This window comes from Danio rerio, chromosome 23 (genome assembly GCF_052040795.2).
Source record: "Danio rerio strain M-AB ecotype USA chromosome 23, GRCz13ab, whole genome shotgun sequence".
NCBI classification, from domain to species: domain Eukaryota; kingdom Metazoa; phylum Chordata; class Actinopteri; order Cypriniformes; family Danionidae; genus Danio; species Danio rerio.
In genome coordinates, this window is record NC_141043.1 from 25,016,343 (window position 1) to 25,029,518 (window position 13,176).

At 35.9% G+C, this 13,176-nt stretch overlaps 1 protein-coding gene across 34 annotated transcripts in view; it reads left to right on the forward strand.

The window, feature by feature from the left end:
* eif4g3b (eukaryotic translation initiation factor 4 gamma, 3b) overlaps positions 1-13,176 on the forward strand; it is an 80,764-nt gene that overhangs the window by 1,589 nt on the left and 65,999 nt on the right. For 18 of the 34 annotated variants that reach the window (XM_087306997.1, XM_087307004.1, XM_087307006.1 and 15 more), the window contains exon 2: positions 6,412-6,505. In XM_087306997.1, coding sequence (XP_087163123.1) covers positions 6,412-6,505 — 94 coding nt within the window. The remainder of the gene's footprint in view (positions 1-6,411; positions 6,506-13,176) is intronic. The other 16 variants (XR_015523489.1, XR_015523488.1, XR_015523490.1 and 13 more) reach the window with 1 other exon arrangement.

Genomic DNA, 13,176 nt, shown 5'->3' on the forward strand with positions numbered 1-13,176 from the left:
TCAACAAATAAAGTTTAATGCATTAAATACATCTAGTCTGAATGAAGATGAAGCAAAATAGCTCATAACTGAGCACCATTGAGATTGTGTTTAGATCTTGGAAAGCTTAATATACTGCTTGTTTCTCTTCCGCACAGTAAGGCATGGTAAAGTAAACAACATTCAGCTTATATGATTTGCTCTAGGGATAAACTATCATACTTTTCCTTGTTCATAATCTTGTTTGTTTTTCGTTAAGTCTAACACCCAAACCTTTATGTTGTATTTGTCAGTGTCCATCTGCCAGCATCTTGGTCACCTCACAAACAAGCTGCACTTTGGGTTTGCAGGTTTTGGGGAGTTTAGTAGTAAATCTGGCTTCTAATATAACTTCATGAACAAGCATGTTCATATGATGTTTGCAATTTAATGCTTTCATTTAAACCGATTTGGTTGTGCTGGAGGTTATAATAAAGTAGGGAAAGAATTTTGCTAATGGTGCATAATTTAGTCAGCAACAATCATAGCTTTATTTCTCCTTTTAGTTTAATGGTTATTCCCCAAATGCTTTAGTGTTAATAATTTCTGTTTGATTATGACTTGGCAAAGTCCTCGGTGGACTGGGATCATTTCCTTCATGGTTGCCAAGAAATCTGCTTGCAAACGTTTCATAGCTGAAAATTATTTGCTAAACTGTGATACGGGATCAACTTAATCAGTTTATATCTCATGTCAATGTCAGATTTTACATTTACGGTGTGTGCCGAGCCTCATTTAACACTCTTATTTAGGAAAAGGTTGTATAATGAAAGGTACAGTTGACCCAAAAATATAAATGTCTTTATTTCACTCTCCTTCACTCAAACTGTATTTAAGTTTTTTTTGTTGAACATAAAATAAGATAGTTGGAAGAATGCTATGAGCTGGCACCCATTGACTTCTTTGGTATTTTTTCCTACCATGGAAGTGCGGATACCAGCATTCTTTGAAATATCTTCTTTTCTTTTCAGCAGAAGAAAGAAACACACAGTTTAAAACCAAATGAGGGAGTAAATGGTGAGATAATTTTCATTTTGGGTAAACTGTCCCTTTATGACCATATTGCACTTAATTGCAGAGAAAACCTTTGCTATATATAAAGCAGTTTGAACAGAGGGAAACAAGACATTGTGACTGCTGTGTCATTGCAAATGTACATGCTGGTAAATGAGTCTGTAGCACTAAAAATAATCTGTAACCTACAAACCGGTTTAAACTCAGGCTGTATAAAGGATGACGTGTTTGTGGAGCAGGAGGTTACTGTGAAAGTTTCATGGCAGCGAGCCAAGGGAAAGTTAAAATGAGTAACTAACAGCTGTTGTTTTATCCTGCTTACAGTAAACTGTACATTATCTCTGTTTGAACTCTCTCTCTGTGCTTGTGTATGGGCCTGTGGTGCAGTGGAGGAGGAAGGCTTTCCCCACCCTCTTAACAATAGCCTGGTTGTACAGACAGAACTGCTGGGCTGGAGATGGAAGACGCGTCTCCATCCTCTGTACTCCAGCAGCATGTTAATACTCAATCAACTTCTTGTGTTCAAGAATCTTGCTGCACAGATTTCTCTCTTTTTTATTAGAGCTGGGTAAACTGGCTAATATATATGCACTCCTGAATTATTAGGCCCCCTATATATTTTATCTCAATTTCTGTTTAACAGAGAGATTTTTTTCAGTACCTTTCTAAACATAATAGTTTTAATAACTCATTTCTTTTATCTTTGCCATGATGACAGTACATAATATTTTGCTAGATATGTTTCAGTATACTAGTATTCAGCGTAAAGTGCAATTTAAGGGTTAATTAGGCAAGTTAAGGTAATTAGGCATATCATTGTATAACAGTGGTTTGTTTTGTAGGCAATTAAAAAGTATTGCTAAGGGCAGTTAATAATATTGACTACAAAATGGTCTAAAAAAATAATGTTTTTTTTCTAGCCGAAATGAAACGTAAAAGAAAAAAAAAAATAGTGTGAAAAATGCCATGCTCTGATAAACATCATTTGGGAAATATTTGAAAGAGAAAAAAAGTTCACAGGAGGGCTAATAATTTTGACTTCAGCTCTATACATGTATATATTGAACACTGCTGAACACTTAACTGATAAGTTCTATTTTTTTAGTTTAACTAGTCATCTTAAAAAGCATCTATGATGAAAATGGTCTTTTTGGACAGAATTGTGAGTAGGTGTAGTGTGTCCACAGTCATATTGGGGTGATATAAACACAATAAGTCTTTATTTTTTAAATTTTTCTGATGATAAAATAGGATCCAGACCAAGTGTGCCGCAAGCCTGCGTTTGAGTGAAGGTCTCGGCCGTTAGATCGCCCCCTGGGGGCTGGCTGCAGTACAAGTCATAAAGCCCGCCTCCTCCGTGTTAATGAAGGAGACTTAAGCCCAAATAAAAAAAAATAATTACACTTGCAAAAAAATGTCTCGAAAGATGGTTCTGGTCGATTAAGGCACTGATTATTGTGCTGTAATAGGTGCAGATCTTCATTTTTGTAAACAGTTTGTTTTTAGCAGTAATTTAATGCTGGGCGTGTCATCGTGATTTACAGCTGTGATTGACAGTTTCTCAAAGCAGACCGTTTGAGCTTCGGCAGGAGACTGAAGTGTTATTATTCGATTTCTGTGTCATTTTACCATGACAAAATGAGTTCAGCAGTAAACTATAGTTTCTGACATACATGATCCTGGTGGAACACTGTTTATTCGCTAAGTTCAGGGCTTTTTTCGGGCTTTATTAGTTTGCTGATACACGCCTAGCCACCCAGATAGCAAAACACAGTTCCGGCTAGATTCTCGCCTGCCGGAGACTTATCCCTTAGAGCTCAGACTGACTAATGTTACCTCTGCTGGACCTACTCCGGATGCCTGGACTCACTACCCGATTCCAGCCCGAGTCAATCGAGCCAGATGCGGCGGCCAAGCGAGCCGGCGCTGCCGCATGCGAGCCGCAATCAGCCCGCGACGCCGCGAGTAGGTTATGCGCTGCGGTCCGGAGCTGGCGCGATTAAATATATAAAACCCTCATATTTGTTAACGTTATTACATCCATTTGTGTTGATATGACAGCAAACGCATGCTGAGAAGTTCGGGGGGCGTGGTTGATTTTACATAAAGCGTTTGGTTGGAAGCTCGACTCCGCTCATTTTCGCGGCTCCTCCTCTGGCTCCATCAGACAGTCCTTCTGCGCATGTCAAGGCTCCAATTTCAGCAGTCTTTTGTGACAGTTTGTGCCCGTCAAGCAGGCGTTTTGCCCTCAAGGCGTTCAATGGGAAAAAGGGCTGTCGCGTCGTCCATATTTTTTACAGTCATTGATCCAGACCCCCCCCCATTTTGAGGCCGACCGCAACTTGACCTAGGAGTTCGGTTTCCCCACCCACTGAATTGATTGACAGCCGCGTATTAACATGTCTCCGTAGTAGCACACATAATCTTATCCACAAGACAGAATCTGCGCAAAGCTAGCAGGGATTAAAAGATCTGTTGAGCTATCTGTGATCATCAATCATCATCATCAAATCTGATCAAGAATAACTTTTACAAGTTTAAAACGTTTTTAATACAGTGCATTTTATTGTCGTTATCACCACAGCCGCATATTAGTACATTTATAAAAGAAGACACACCAACTCTGGTTTGTGGACATTAAATCAGGTTGATTTTGTACATTAACATGACAGATTTCCATACAGCAGTGGATATTAACATGTGTCCTGTCACATTTGCTGTGCAAAACTAGTGCAAAGTTAAATGAGTGCAGTGTGTGTGAACTTTGTAACTATATTGTGTGTGACTCATCGAAAGGCTTGAATTAACTCCAAAACAAATACATAAAATAATCATTGTAAAAATTCTTACTGTAGTATTTCTCACAAACTTTATACAAGATCTGCTTGCTACATGTCTTTTACTGTGCTGTTTATCTGACACAGCCGGAGACTGGGGGCCTACTCGCACTATGCAATCCAAACCGTGCCCATGGCAGTTTCCTGGATTGTTTGAGAAGTGTGAGTGCTCTGAGCGTGGTTCACTTGGGCTTTGGTGCGGTCCGCTTGTGTGTGAGTGCAAAACGCACCTATGCCCGAAACTGAAAGCAAGACCTGACTTTTGGATTTATTAAACATTCTTACTGTTTAATGAAAGCATTAAACTGTCGTATTACAGATGCAAACTCCTCACTGCACCACAACTGCGCTTTCAGCAAACCTCCTAATTCCTGCAGCACGAGGACTATGATTGTTTATGAGCGTCAAAAGTGGCGGATCTGTTTGGCGAAATATTTAACAGTGTGTCACTGCATATTAAACCACTAACAATATAACTAAAGAAATCTCCACTGTGCTGAGCGGAAGCGCTTCTTACTGATCAGTGCGTCATCGATGACCTAATCGTGCCCAGGCCCGAATGTAATGTGAGTGCAGGCCGTCGGGGGAGACAGGAGAGGGGAAAAGCATGCTTTATCCCGATTCAAGTCAAATGTACATAGTGTGAGTATGCCCTAAGGCACACTCTAGATAGGCACGTGGGACCGGTGGGCAGGGAGAACCAGCATTAAAGGCATAGGCAACCAAAAACAGCTACATTATGTTCAGAGCAGACAATTCCAATGTTCTGAAAGGTATAATAAGTAATCTGATGGGTGTTTTGAGTTGAAACTTTAGACACATTCTGGAGATACAAAAGACTTATCTTAAATCTTGAACAAGTGATAAAATAGGTGCCCTTTAATTACCTATAGTCTAGACATTCTGTGTTAAATGTCAACTCTAAATGAAGGGGTGACAGGAGTAGTTGGTTATTGAACAGAATATGTTTTATGAAAACAAAGAAAATAACTGCACCTTTCAGGCTGTGATCCTCGCGCATACCTAATGAAACATCGAACATTCTTACTGTTGTTTTTTTTTTTATGTAAATGTTCCAAACGTGTTTGACTTTTGTGTTTGTGTCGCTACGTCTTGTGTTTGTAACATGGCTGGCCTATTGCTTGTTGAATGTCTTTCAAAACTTAAAAGAGATTTTGTGGTTAGCCATCTAGGTCTAGTGATGTGTTTTGCATTACGGTTCTTCATAGATTTTGCTTACACATAAGATATGTTGCATGCAGTCAAGTCAATTTTTTAACACTTTATTTGGTAAACAAGTTTAGTCTCTTAAAAATGCACTTTTGACAGTAGCTGCAGTTGAGAATAGCAGAAGCGTGAGCTGAGATCTAGATGTAAATTAATAATAATAAAAAAACATTCATTCATTCAATAAAAATAAAAATACAGAACTAATGTGAAATTTTAACCAACATGCACTATTACTTTACTCATTTAATAAATTCAATACATTAAAACATGCTTAAATTCTATTTAAATGTCCTGCGTTTCTGCCAGTAGTTTCCGGTTGTTTTTTTCCTAAAGTAAAACCATGGCAATATTAGGTGATTTTTAGAAAACCAAGCTTTCTAACCTGATCAATGTTGCACAATATTTTCCTTATTAATGTTGTGGAACCTTGGGGCTGTAGGGGCATCCGCTGCTTAAAACATATGCTGGATAAGTTGGCAATTCATTCTGCTATGGTGACTCCTGATTAATAAAGGGACTAAGTCAAAAAGCGAATGAATGAATGTTGTGGAACCATTTTATGCTGGCTTGATTTGTGGTTCACATCTGAGAGCTCTGTAACAAACTCAAATGGCCCTGTTTAGTGGTTTTTATATATTGAAATTCATTATTGGTCAGTTTATCCGAATTTTCAATAACATTGTGCATCCTTAATTCTGAGGTGAAGTTTTCTCCTGCATAGATGATTTGTGATATAAGGAGAGTAATAAACAAATTGATAAGTGGCACAGTTCAGGTTCCAGTACATTTTTTATTTGTTTATTGCATAAGGTTTATGTACAGTAGGTTATGTGTACAGTATGTTATAGATTTATGTTTGTTTTGAAGAAATTACATATACTACTGTTTAAAAGTCTGAGGTCAGCATAAAACTCATAGTAAAAATATTTTCAGTATATTGCTTTATATTTTAAAATGTTACAAAAATAATTTTAAATCATACAATGTTTCAGTTTGTTGCTTAATGTGTATTTTGTTAAATAAATGTAGTCTTGGTGAGCATAAGGGACTTTAAAAAAAAATAATATTTATAAAAAGAAAACCTAGACATGTCTGCCTGACTGAAAACTATTATTTTGTTGGGACAATGCAAATATTGAAAAAAAAACAGTAAATATTTTACTACCATAAGCTAATTAGTTAATTTGCATGGAGATAAATATGATCTGCTTATCAATTTTTTTTTTCAATCTTATTTCTCAGTTTTTTTTATGCATCATGTATGTTCTCCCACCTTGTTTCTGTATTTGGCCTTAAATACAATCTGCTCCAGAGTTTTCCTTAATTTCCCCTCAAGATATCCACGAGTGCCGCCTCCCCTGGACGAGCGAATCTTCTCAACACAGCCTGTCTCTGCTGTCTACAGTGTGAGTTGAACACTTCATTCCCCTTCTCCACTGATGCTCGCATCTTGACTAAACTACTGGTTTCTGATTTTTCTCATTATTAAAAATTAAATTAGGTAAATTAAATTAAATTAGAATCAATCGTATAATTCTAAAATATAAAGTAAAAACATAATGATTTAACTTTAATGTCATGAAATTCTGCTACTTCTACAGAAGATAAAATCAGCAGATCCACTAGTTTACTAAATGAAGCTCATGCTTGTAACATTAACAATAGATGTTTACTCAAGCTTTAGATAGAGGTCTCAGATAACTTTATATATATATATATATCCTGCCTGTTTTTTTCAGGCTTTTTGAGCTGCACTTGAGCTTCAATGAAAACTGCTCAAACACAAGTCATATCCGTACAATCTACTTAATTAAAGGTGCTCTATGTATGTTTTTGACTCTTTTAAAGCATAAACATACCATAATATATTTGTAGATATTTATGAAACATGCTAAGTGAACGTACTTGTTTATTTAAAAAAAAAAGCAATGCCACAGTCATTTGTTCCCCTTTGAAAATGTGTATTCTGTGTCAGAAAGTCTTTGTTTTGATCTCTGTAACTCTGCCCACTGCCAGTTTACCCAATTATATTTTCACACCAGTGGTCGTCTTGGAAGAAAACTCAGTGTATTTTATTTTAGTCATTATGGCTGTCTCAATTTATACTGTCGTGGCTAAAAATGTGACCGGAGGACAGCAGCAACCTCAAATATTGCATATGTTATAAAAGTCCATGATGTGGTTTTTCATTTGCAAACAATACAAATATTACAAATGTAAACATTAGCTGACCAGTTTACAATGTAAGCTCGATTGTCAGGCATACTTGTTTCTGTTGGTGTAGTCAGTATGGCAACCTGTGTGTTCGCGACAAGTTGTCGTCAAAGTGGCCGTGTGGGGGAAAAAAAGTCAATATTTTCATCCAGTATTTTGCATTTGGTCTACAATGACTAGTTTATAATGCACAATCCTGCACACTGCACTTTTAATGTTGAAAATTTTGTTCCATTTCAAGTTGTAGAAGTATGAAATAAGTGTCTGTCAATAGTATTGCAGGATGTTTTTGTGTTTGTGCTGAGCCATTTTTTGTGTGCTGTTTTGTTGGTAAATTACTCAATTAACTGGATTCGATTATTGACAGTTTGACACAATCCAGAATAGTTCTTCAAAAACATTAGACTGTCATTTTAAGTGAAAGTGAAAATTGGGGGTAATAACAATATTGTAAAATTATTTTAATACATATTCTAAAAGTAATTAAGTACTGTTATATAATTAAAGGTACAAAAACTCTCCTGGACATGGTATCTTTTCAATGGGTTCAAAAAGCCCTTTTCCTGACACTTTAGGTCAAGGGTTTTCAAATCTCGGTCCTGGAGGTCCGGTGTCCTGTAGATTTGAGCTCCAACCCCAATCAGACATACCTGGGCTAGCTAATCAAGCTCTTACTAGGCTTTCTAGAAACATCCTTGCAGGTGTGTTGAGGCAAGTTGGAGCTAAAATCTGCAGGGCCCCAGACCTCCAGGACTGAGTTTGAGAACCCTTGCTTTAGGTAATATGAACTTTTACTATACCAATATGGACTTTTTAGAATGAATTTCAATAGCAAGTTATGCCTTACGCCATAAGATTAAGAAGTTGAATACTGTCTCATAGAAAATCTGCTCTAAATGTAAAACTAAATAGTGTTAAATACTTAACTCAAGAAGGAAAGTATAAAGCTTTTATAAATATCCCACAACAAATGTGAAAAGTTTATGCATCATATCATTTACCAAACTGTTTAATTTACTATAAATCTTGTCATTTTGCTCACATGGCTGATAATTGAATGTTAATCAGACAGTGTCACTAAACTGCTCTCTTGCCGCCGGCCAATCTATGCATTGCTGATCAGAATTTCACTAATTGAGAGATCTTTTCTTCACAGCAATAACACTTGATAATCTCAGATCAACTCATCTAGATAATAGAATCAGATTCGCACACTTGCCTGAAGAAAAAATTAGCCAGAGATCAGTTATGCTGATTTAACAGATCCAGGATATGCCAAGTCATTTTAGATTGTTACAGTAAAGTGAATTTTGAAGAATGTACCCCTGGTCTCTATGAACTATTGGTTCGCACACTTTTTTTTATAAGGAGAGTACTTTAATGTTGACTTTGATTTTTAAAATATTTATCAAACATTGAACTGAATTGAACTTTGAATATATTTGTGTGTGAATTGTATTTATTTATTTATATTTGATATATTTGTCTAAGTAACTTTTTTTTGTAATGCGATTTTGCTTTGTCATGTCGTATTTTTGTGTATATCCTTTTTGCCATGAAATAGCTACGAGTTGCTGATGTGGCAATAAATAAATGATAAATAAATAAATTGCAGTGCAGTTTGTGTGCAAGTACATAACTGTTGCCCAAATTAAATCCAAAAACCGTCTGGTTGCTAATCGCTGGTTTGGAGCAAAAAATATCCAGTTACAATTTTTGTTTTGTCAATCAGTGCATCTGTAATCTAGACACAAACCGGTCATCAAATGTATTCACCTTATATGATCTGAGGCCTGCAGCTTTTTTAGCCATTTTTCACATATTGGTTTGATTGCTTGGACTGTATCTTGGGATCAGATCACCCCTCCGCTCTTGCAGATGTCCTGTAAGATTGTATTATTTAACTTTTCTTTTGTTTATCACTTTAGCTTAAAAATGATTTAGGAAGGCTCCAAAAATGCCATGTGTTATTGATTTTTCTCTTTTAGTCAGATTTATTTTTAAAAAGTAACATGAAGAGTAGCGTTCAGAGATGCAAGTGAAGGTTTCCACTCATTTGCATTTATTGTGCATCATCAAGTTCTGCAAATGGAACTGAAAATGCTTTAATTACTGGAATCCAGTAGACCATGATCAAGAAATCTGGATATAAATACAAACAACCATTCAAATGTTTGTAGGTGACAGCTAAAATTAAATTAGGAACAAGACTCTTACGCTAACCAAGACTACATTTGTTAGATAAAAACTTAAATCTTAGGAGGGAAAATGGAAATGGCAAAACTGAATTTTAAGCTTCATTACTTCAGTTTTTTTAGTGTCACATAATTCTTCAGAAATTATTCTAAGAAGCAGATTTGTGAGTTCGAGAAACATTTATCATCATGTTTTCATTATTATATCTAAAAAAATGATATGTTATGGAATCTAAGCTACTTTTTTTTAGTTGTTTAGAAAGTAAATATGGTAATAATAATTTTGAACCTGAAATGTAATGCAAGATAACTGAATCAGTTTAACTGTCCCAAACTGAAAAGAATGATGTCTGCAAAATTGTTGCAAACAATTCTTATGTGTTGAATTGAAACAAACAAATTAAACAAATCAAGTTGAACATTACTAAATTTGTTTACAATTTAGCCCAAATAAATTGTTTACAACCACTTAACTAAAAATTTTGTAAATCCAAGGAATCATCTTTGAATAATTTTTTTTCAGTGCAGTCAAATCTGACTTCAAGCATTTGAAAGATGATTTATGTTCTGCCATCAGAACAGGGAAAAAAGTTAACCAGTAAGATATAAAATAGGATATATCGAATAGTGATGATATTAACAGTAACATCTTTTACATATAGCAGAAAGTCCTTTACATATTTTCAATGCTAGATGCAATTAAATTTTATATTAAGTAAAAAGAAATAATTTATAGACACTCTGAAGTTGTAAAGCTGAATAATTGCAAATTAGGGATGCACAATATATCAGCGACCATATCATTATCGGCTGATAAATGCTATTTTTAAGATTATCGTTAACGATTCAATGTTTAAATTAGGCCGATATCTTTAAGCCGATAAATTACGTAGGCTAATTGTACAGACCTGCCTGCTTCGTCCAAGCTGGGTGGAACATGTTTAGACTTGTCTAAAGCACAATGATGGAGCTTTCCTCACATTGTTCATTCCTTTAAAGTCTGTCCTTTCTTCATGTGGTATTGTTGTGCGTTAATAACTCAATAAATAACGATGTTCCTTATCATTGTATATATGTTTGATTGAGTGTCGTTGTGTATTTTGCTTTAAATCGCCTGAGGAAAAATATAACATGAGCAAACATCACAGCAGTGATGCACATGTGCTAAAAAGCTCGTTGGGCTGTTTGTAATCTAATATGATTATTTGTTATTATCAACGCGTTGCTTGCCATGTGTTATTGATGTAAGAATGTATTGAGTTTGATTGTAATATTCATATTGATTATAACAAGCCCGCATGAGAGCTGTCTGTCACCACACACACACAAACACACTGACAGCCTTCAGAGCAGCACGGGGGAGAGGTGCGAGGCGCTGGTCAATGAATTCATCGTAGGAGCTCTCAGCTCGCCGCATATTCTGTCTTTTTGTTATGCTCTGTGTTTGTCATAAAGTCATCTGTGCTCAATTCTTATCTGCTCCGCCTGCAGTTGAGTGAAACTCACAGCGGTTCATCATAAAATTTTCATTGATCAATTTTTCCCGCAATTGACAGTAAGAACGAATGCAGAAGCGTTGTCTGATTGACAAGCAGCAGCTACATGTGTTCAAAAGAATCTAAAACGCCAAATATGATGATTACTAAAATGTCATTTATCTATTAAAACTGGAAATAAGTAGTCTGAAGAAAAATTGAAATGTAATAAAATGGAATTTGTAAAAGATAAAATAAGGGAATTCTATATTACAGTATGTTCAACTCTAGGATTATCTAGTGTAGTTTTAAAAAAACAATTTTGAACTTGTTTTAAATTAAATATTTAATTTTATTTTTTTTATTGATGCATAACAGTCATAGAGTTGCAAATATAAAGAATCAGTAAGACATCAATTGTTACAATCTATCTGTAGAAAACAAAATTAGTTCACATTTTCTTTCTATCTGAATCAAACAGTACAATTATAAGTTCAAGCATCAAACAATATTTAGGTCAAAAACACAAATTAAAAAATATATAATAATAATAAGATAAATAAAATAACCTTTTAAATAAAACTAACACATATTTAGCCACTTCAGCATTACAGCAAAATATGTAAATACAAATATGCAAAGGTACAGCAGTAAAAAATACTAATAAACAAAACGAAGAAAGGGGAAAAACAAACATACACTTTTTTTGTGCTCTCCATTCGTAACTAACCCAGGGGCAAGGAAAATAGATGAGGTATAGATTTTTTTTAAATATTTGACGTAAAATAAAGCAGTTAAATATTTAAAACTAAGTTGGAGGTTGTATTGTTAGAAAAAAATGCCCATACACAAACGTTGCAGGTCAAACATCAACTTTTAATAAGAGAATTGATTTCTGACAGCAGGTTGGAGTGACGTGTGGTTGAGCGAGCAGCAGTGGTGATGATGTTTGAACAGCAGTCAGGGAAGTGGACGGGTGCGGTGGTCATTTTTTTGCTGAGCTGGTCTTTCTCCTGTTCCTGCTTCCTGTGTTCAGTCTGAAAAAGCCCCTCATTCTGGGATCCACAGTGCTGCGTGCATGATCTCACACCACCCCTACTTAACACAGCAGCAGCACCACCCTGAAAAAGCCCAGGCTGCTGGATAAAGCTGCGTAATCCTGCCAAATAAATGGGTCATTCTCCACCTGCTAATTTGGCCTTTGAAAGCAGGGAAAGCCGGTGTTACCAAAATTCAGGAGTTAAGTCTTTTATTCACACTTGAATAGATTTGTTGAACGATAAAGAAGATGTTTGTATTTTTTCCTAAAGCTCCTCCCAGATTAAGATGTCTGGTTTGCAGATGGCCATATTTTAATCCTCACAATAGGTTAAAACTGGCCGCTCTCTGTTTGAAGGCTTCGAAGGTGACAGGATTTCAGGTTTTCTTTAATGAGTTATGGAGATGCTCAGCCTGCAGTCTCTCACCGTTCATCCCCCAAGTTAATCTCATTTTAAGTTTCTGGCCCACATTTTCAATTTATAATTACAGCAGCATCTTTGAAAGCCCAGGGAGAACCGACAATGACAATGCACTCTCTCCTCTGCCCGTGTACGGGACCGTAACCACTGCTCTGCTGCTGTAATGAGAATTCACAGGAGAATTTTGTGCGCTGACCGATTGCTATCTACATGTAAGCAGAGCATGTTTGTTTATAATAGAAAGATGTAAAACCAAACAAGAGTAGACATGGATGAAACCTGTTTTGGAGACTGTTTAGGGTTTTTTCCCCTCAGTTAATTTGTCCAAGATGAACTCTTAGTGTGCACACTTTATATGATAACATCATTGCAGTGTGGTTTGTGTGCAAGTAACCGAGTTTGCCAAAACTAAAACCAAACAACCGTCGCAGGTTTGGAGCAAAAACATCCAGTAATGATTTTTGCCTTGTCGATTGATGCATCTGTATTCTAAATACAAACTTGTCATCTGACGTATTGACCTTACATGATCTGAGGCCTGCTGGTTTTGCAGTCATTGTATATTAAATGTGACTGGTTGCTATAAATGAAATCATTTTTCGCTCATTGTTTGATTTCTTGGACTGTATCTTGGGATCAGATCACTCCTCCGCTCCTGCAGATGTCCTGTAAGATTGTATTAGTTAACTCTTCATTTTAGTCATCAGCATTAGGACCACTATGTGTACCGGTG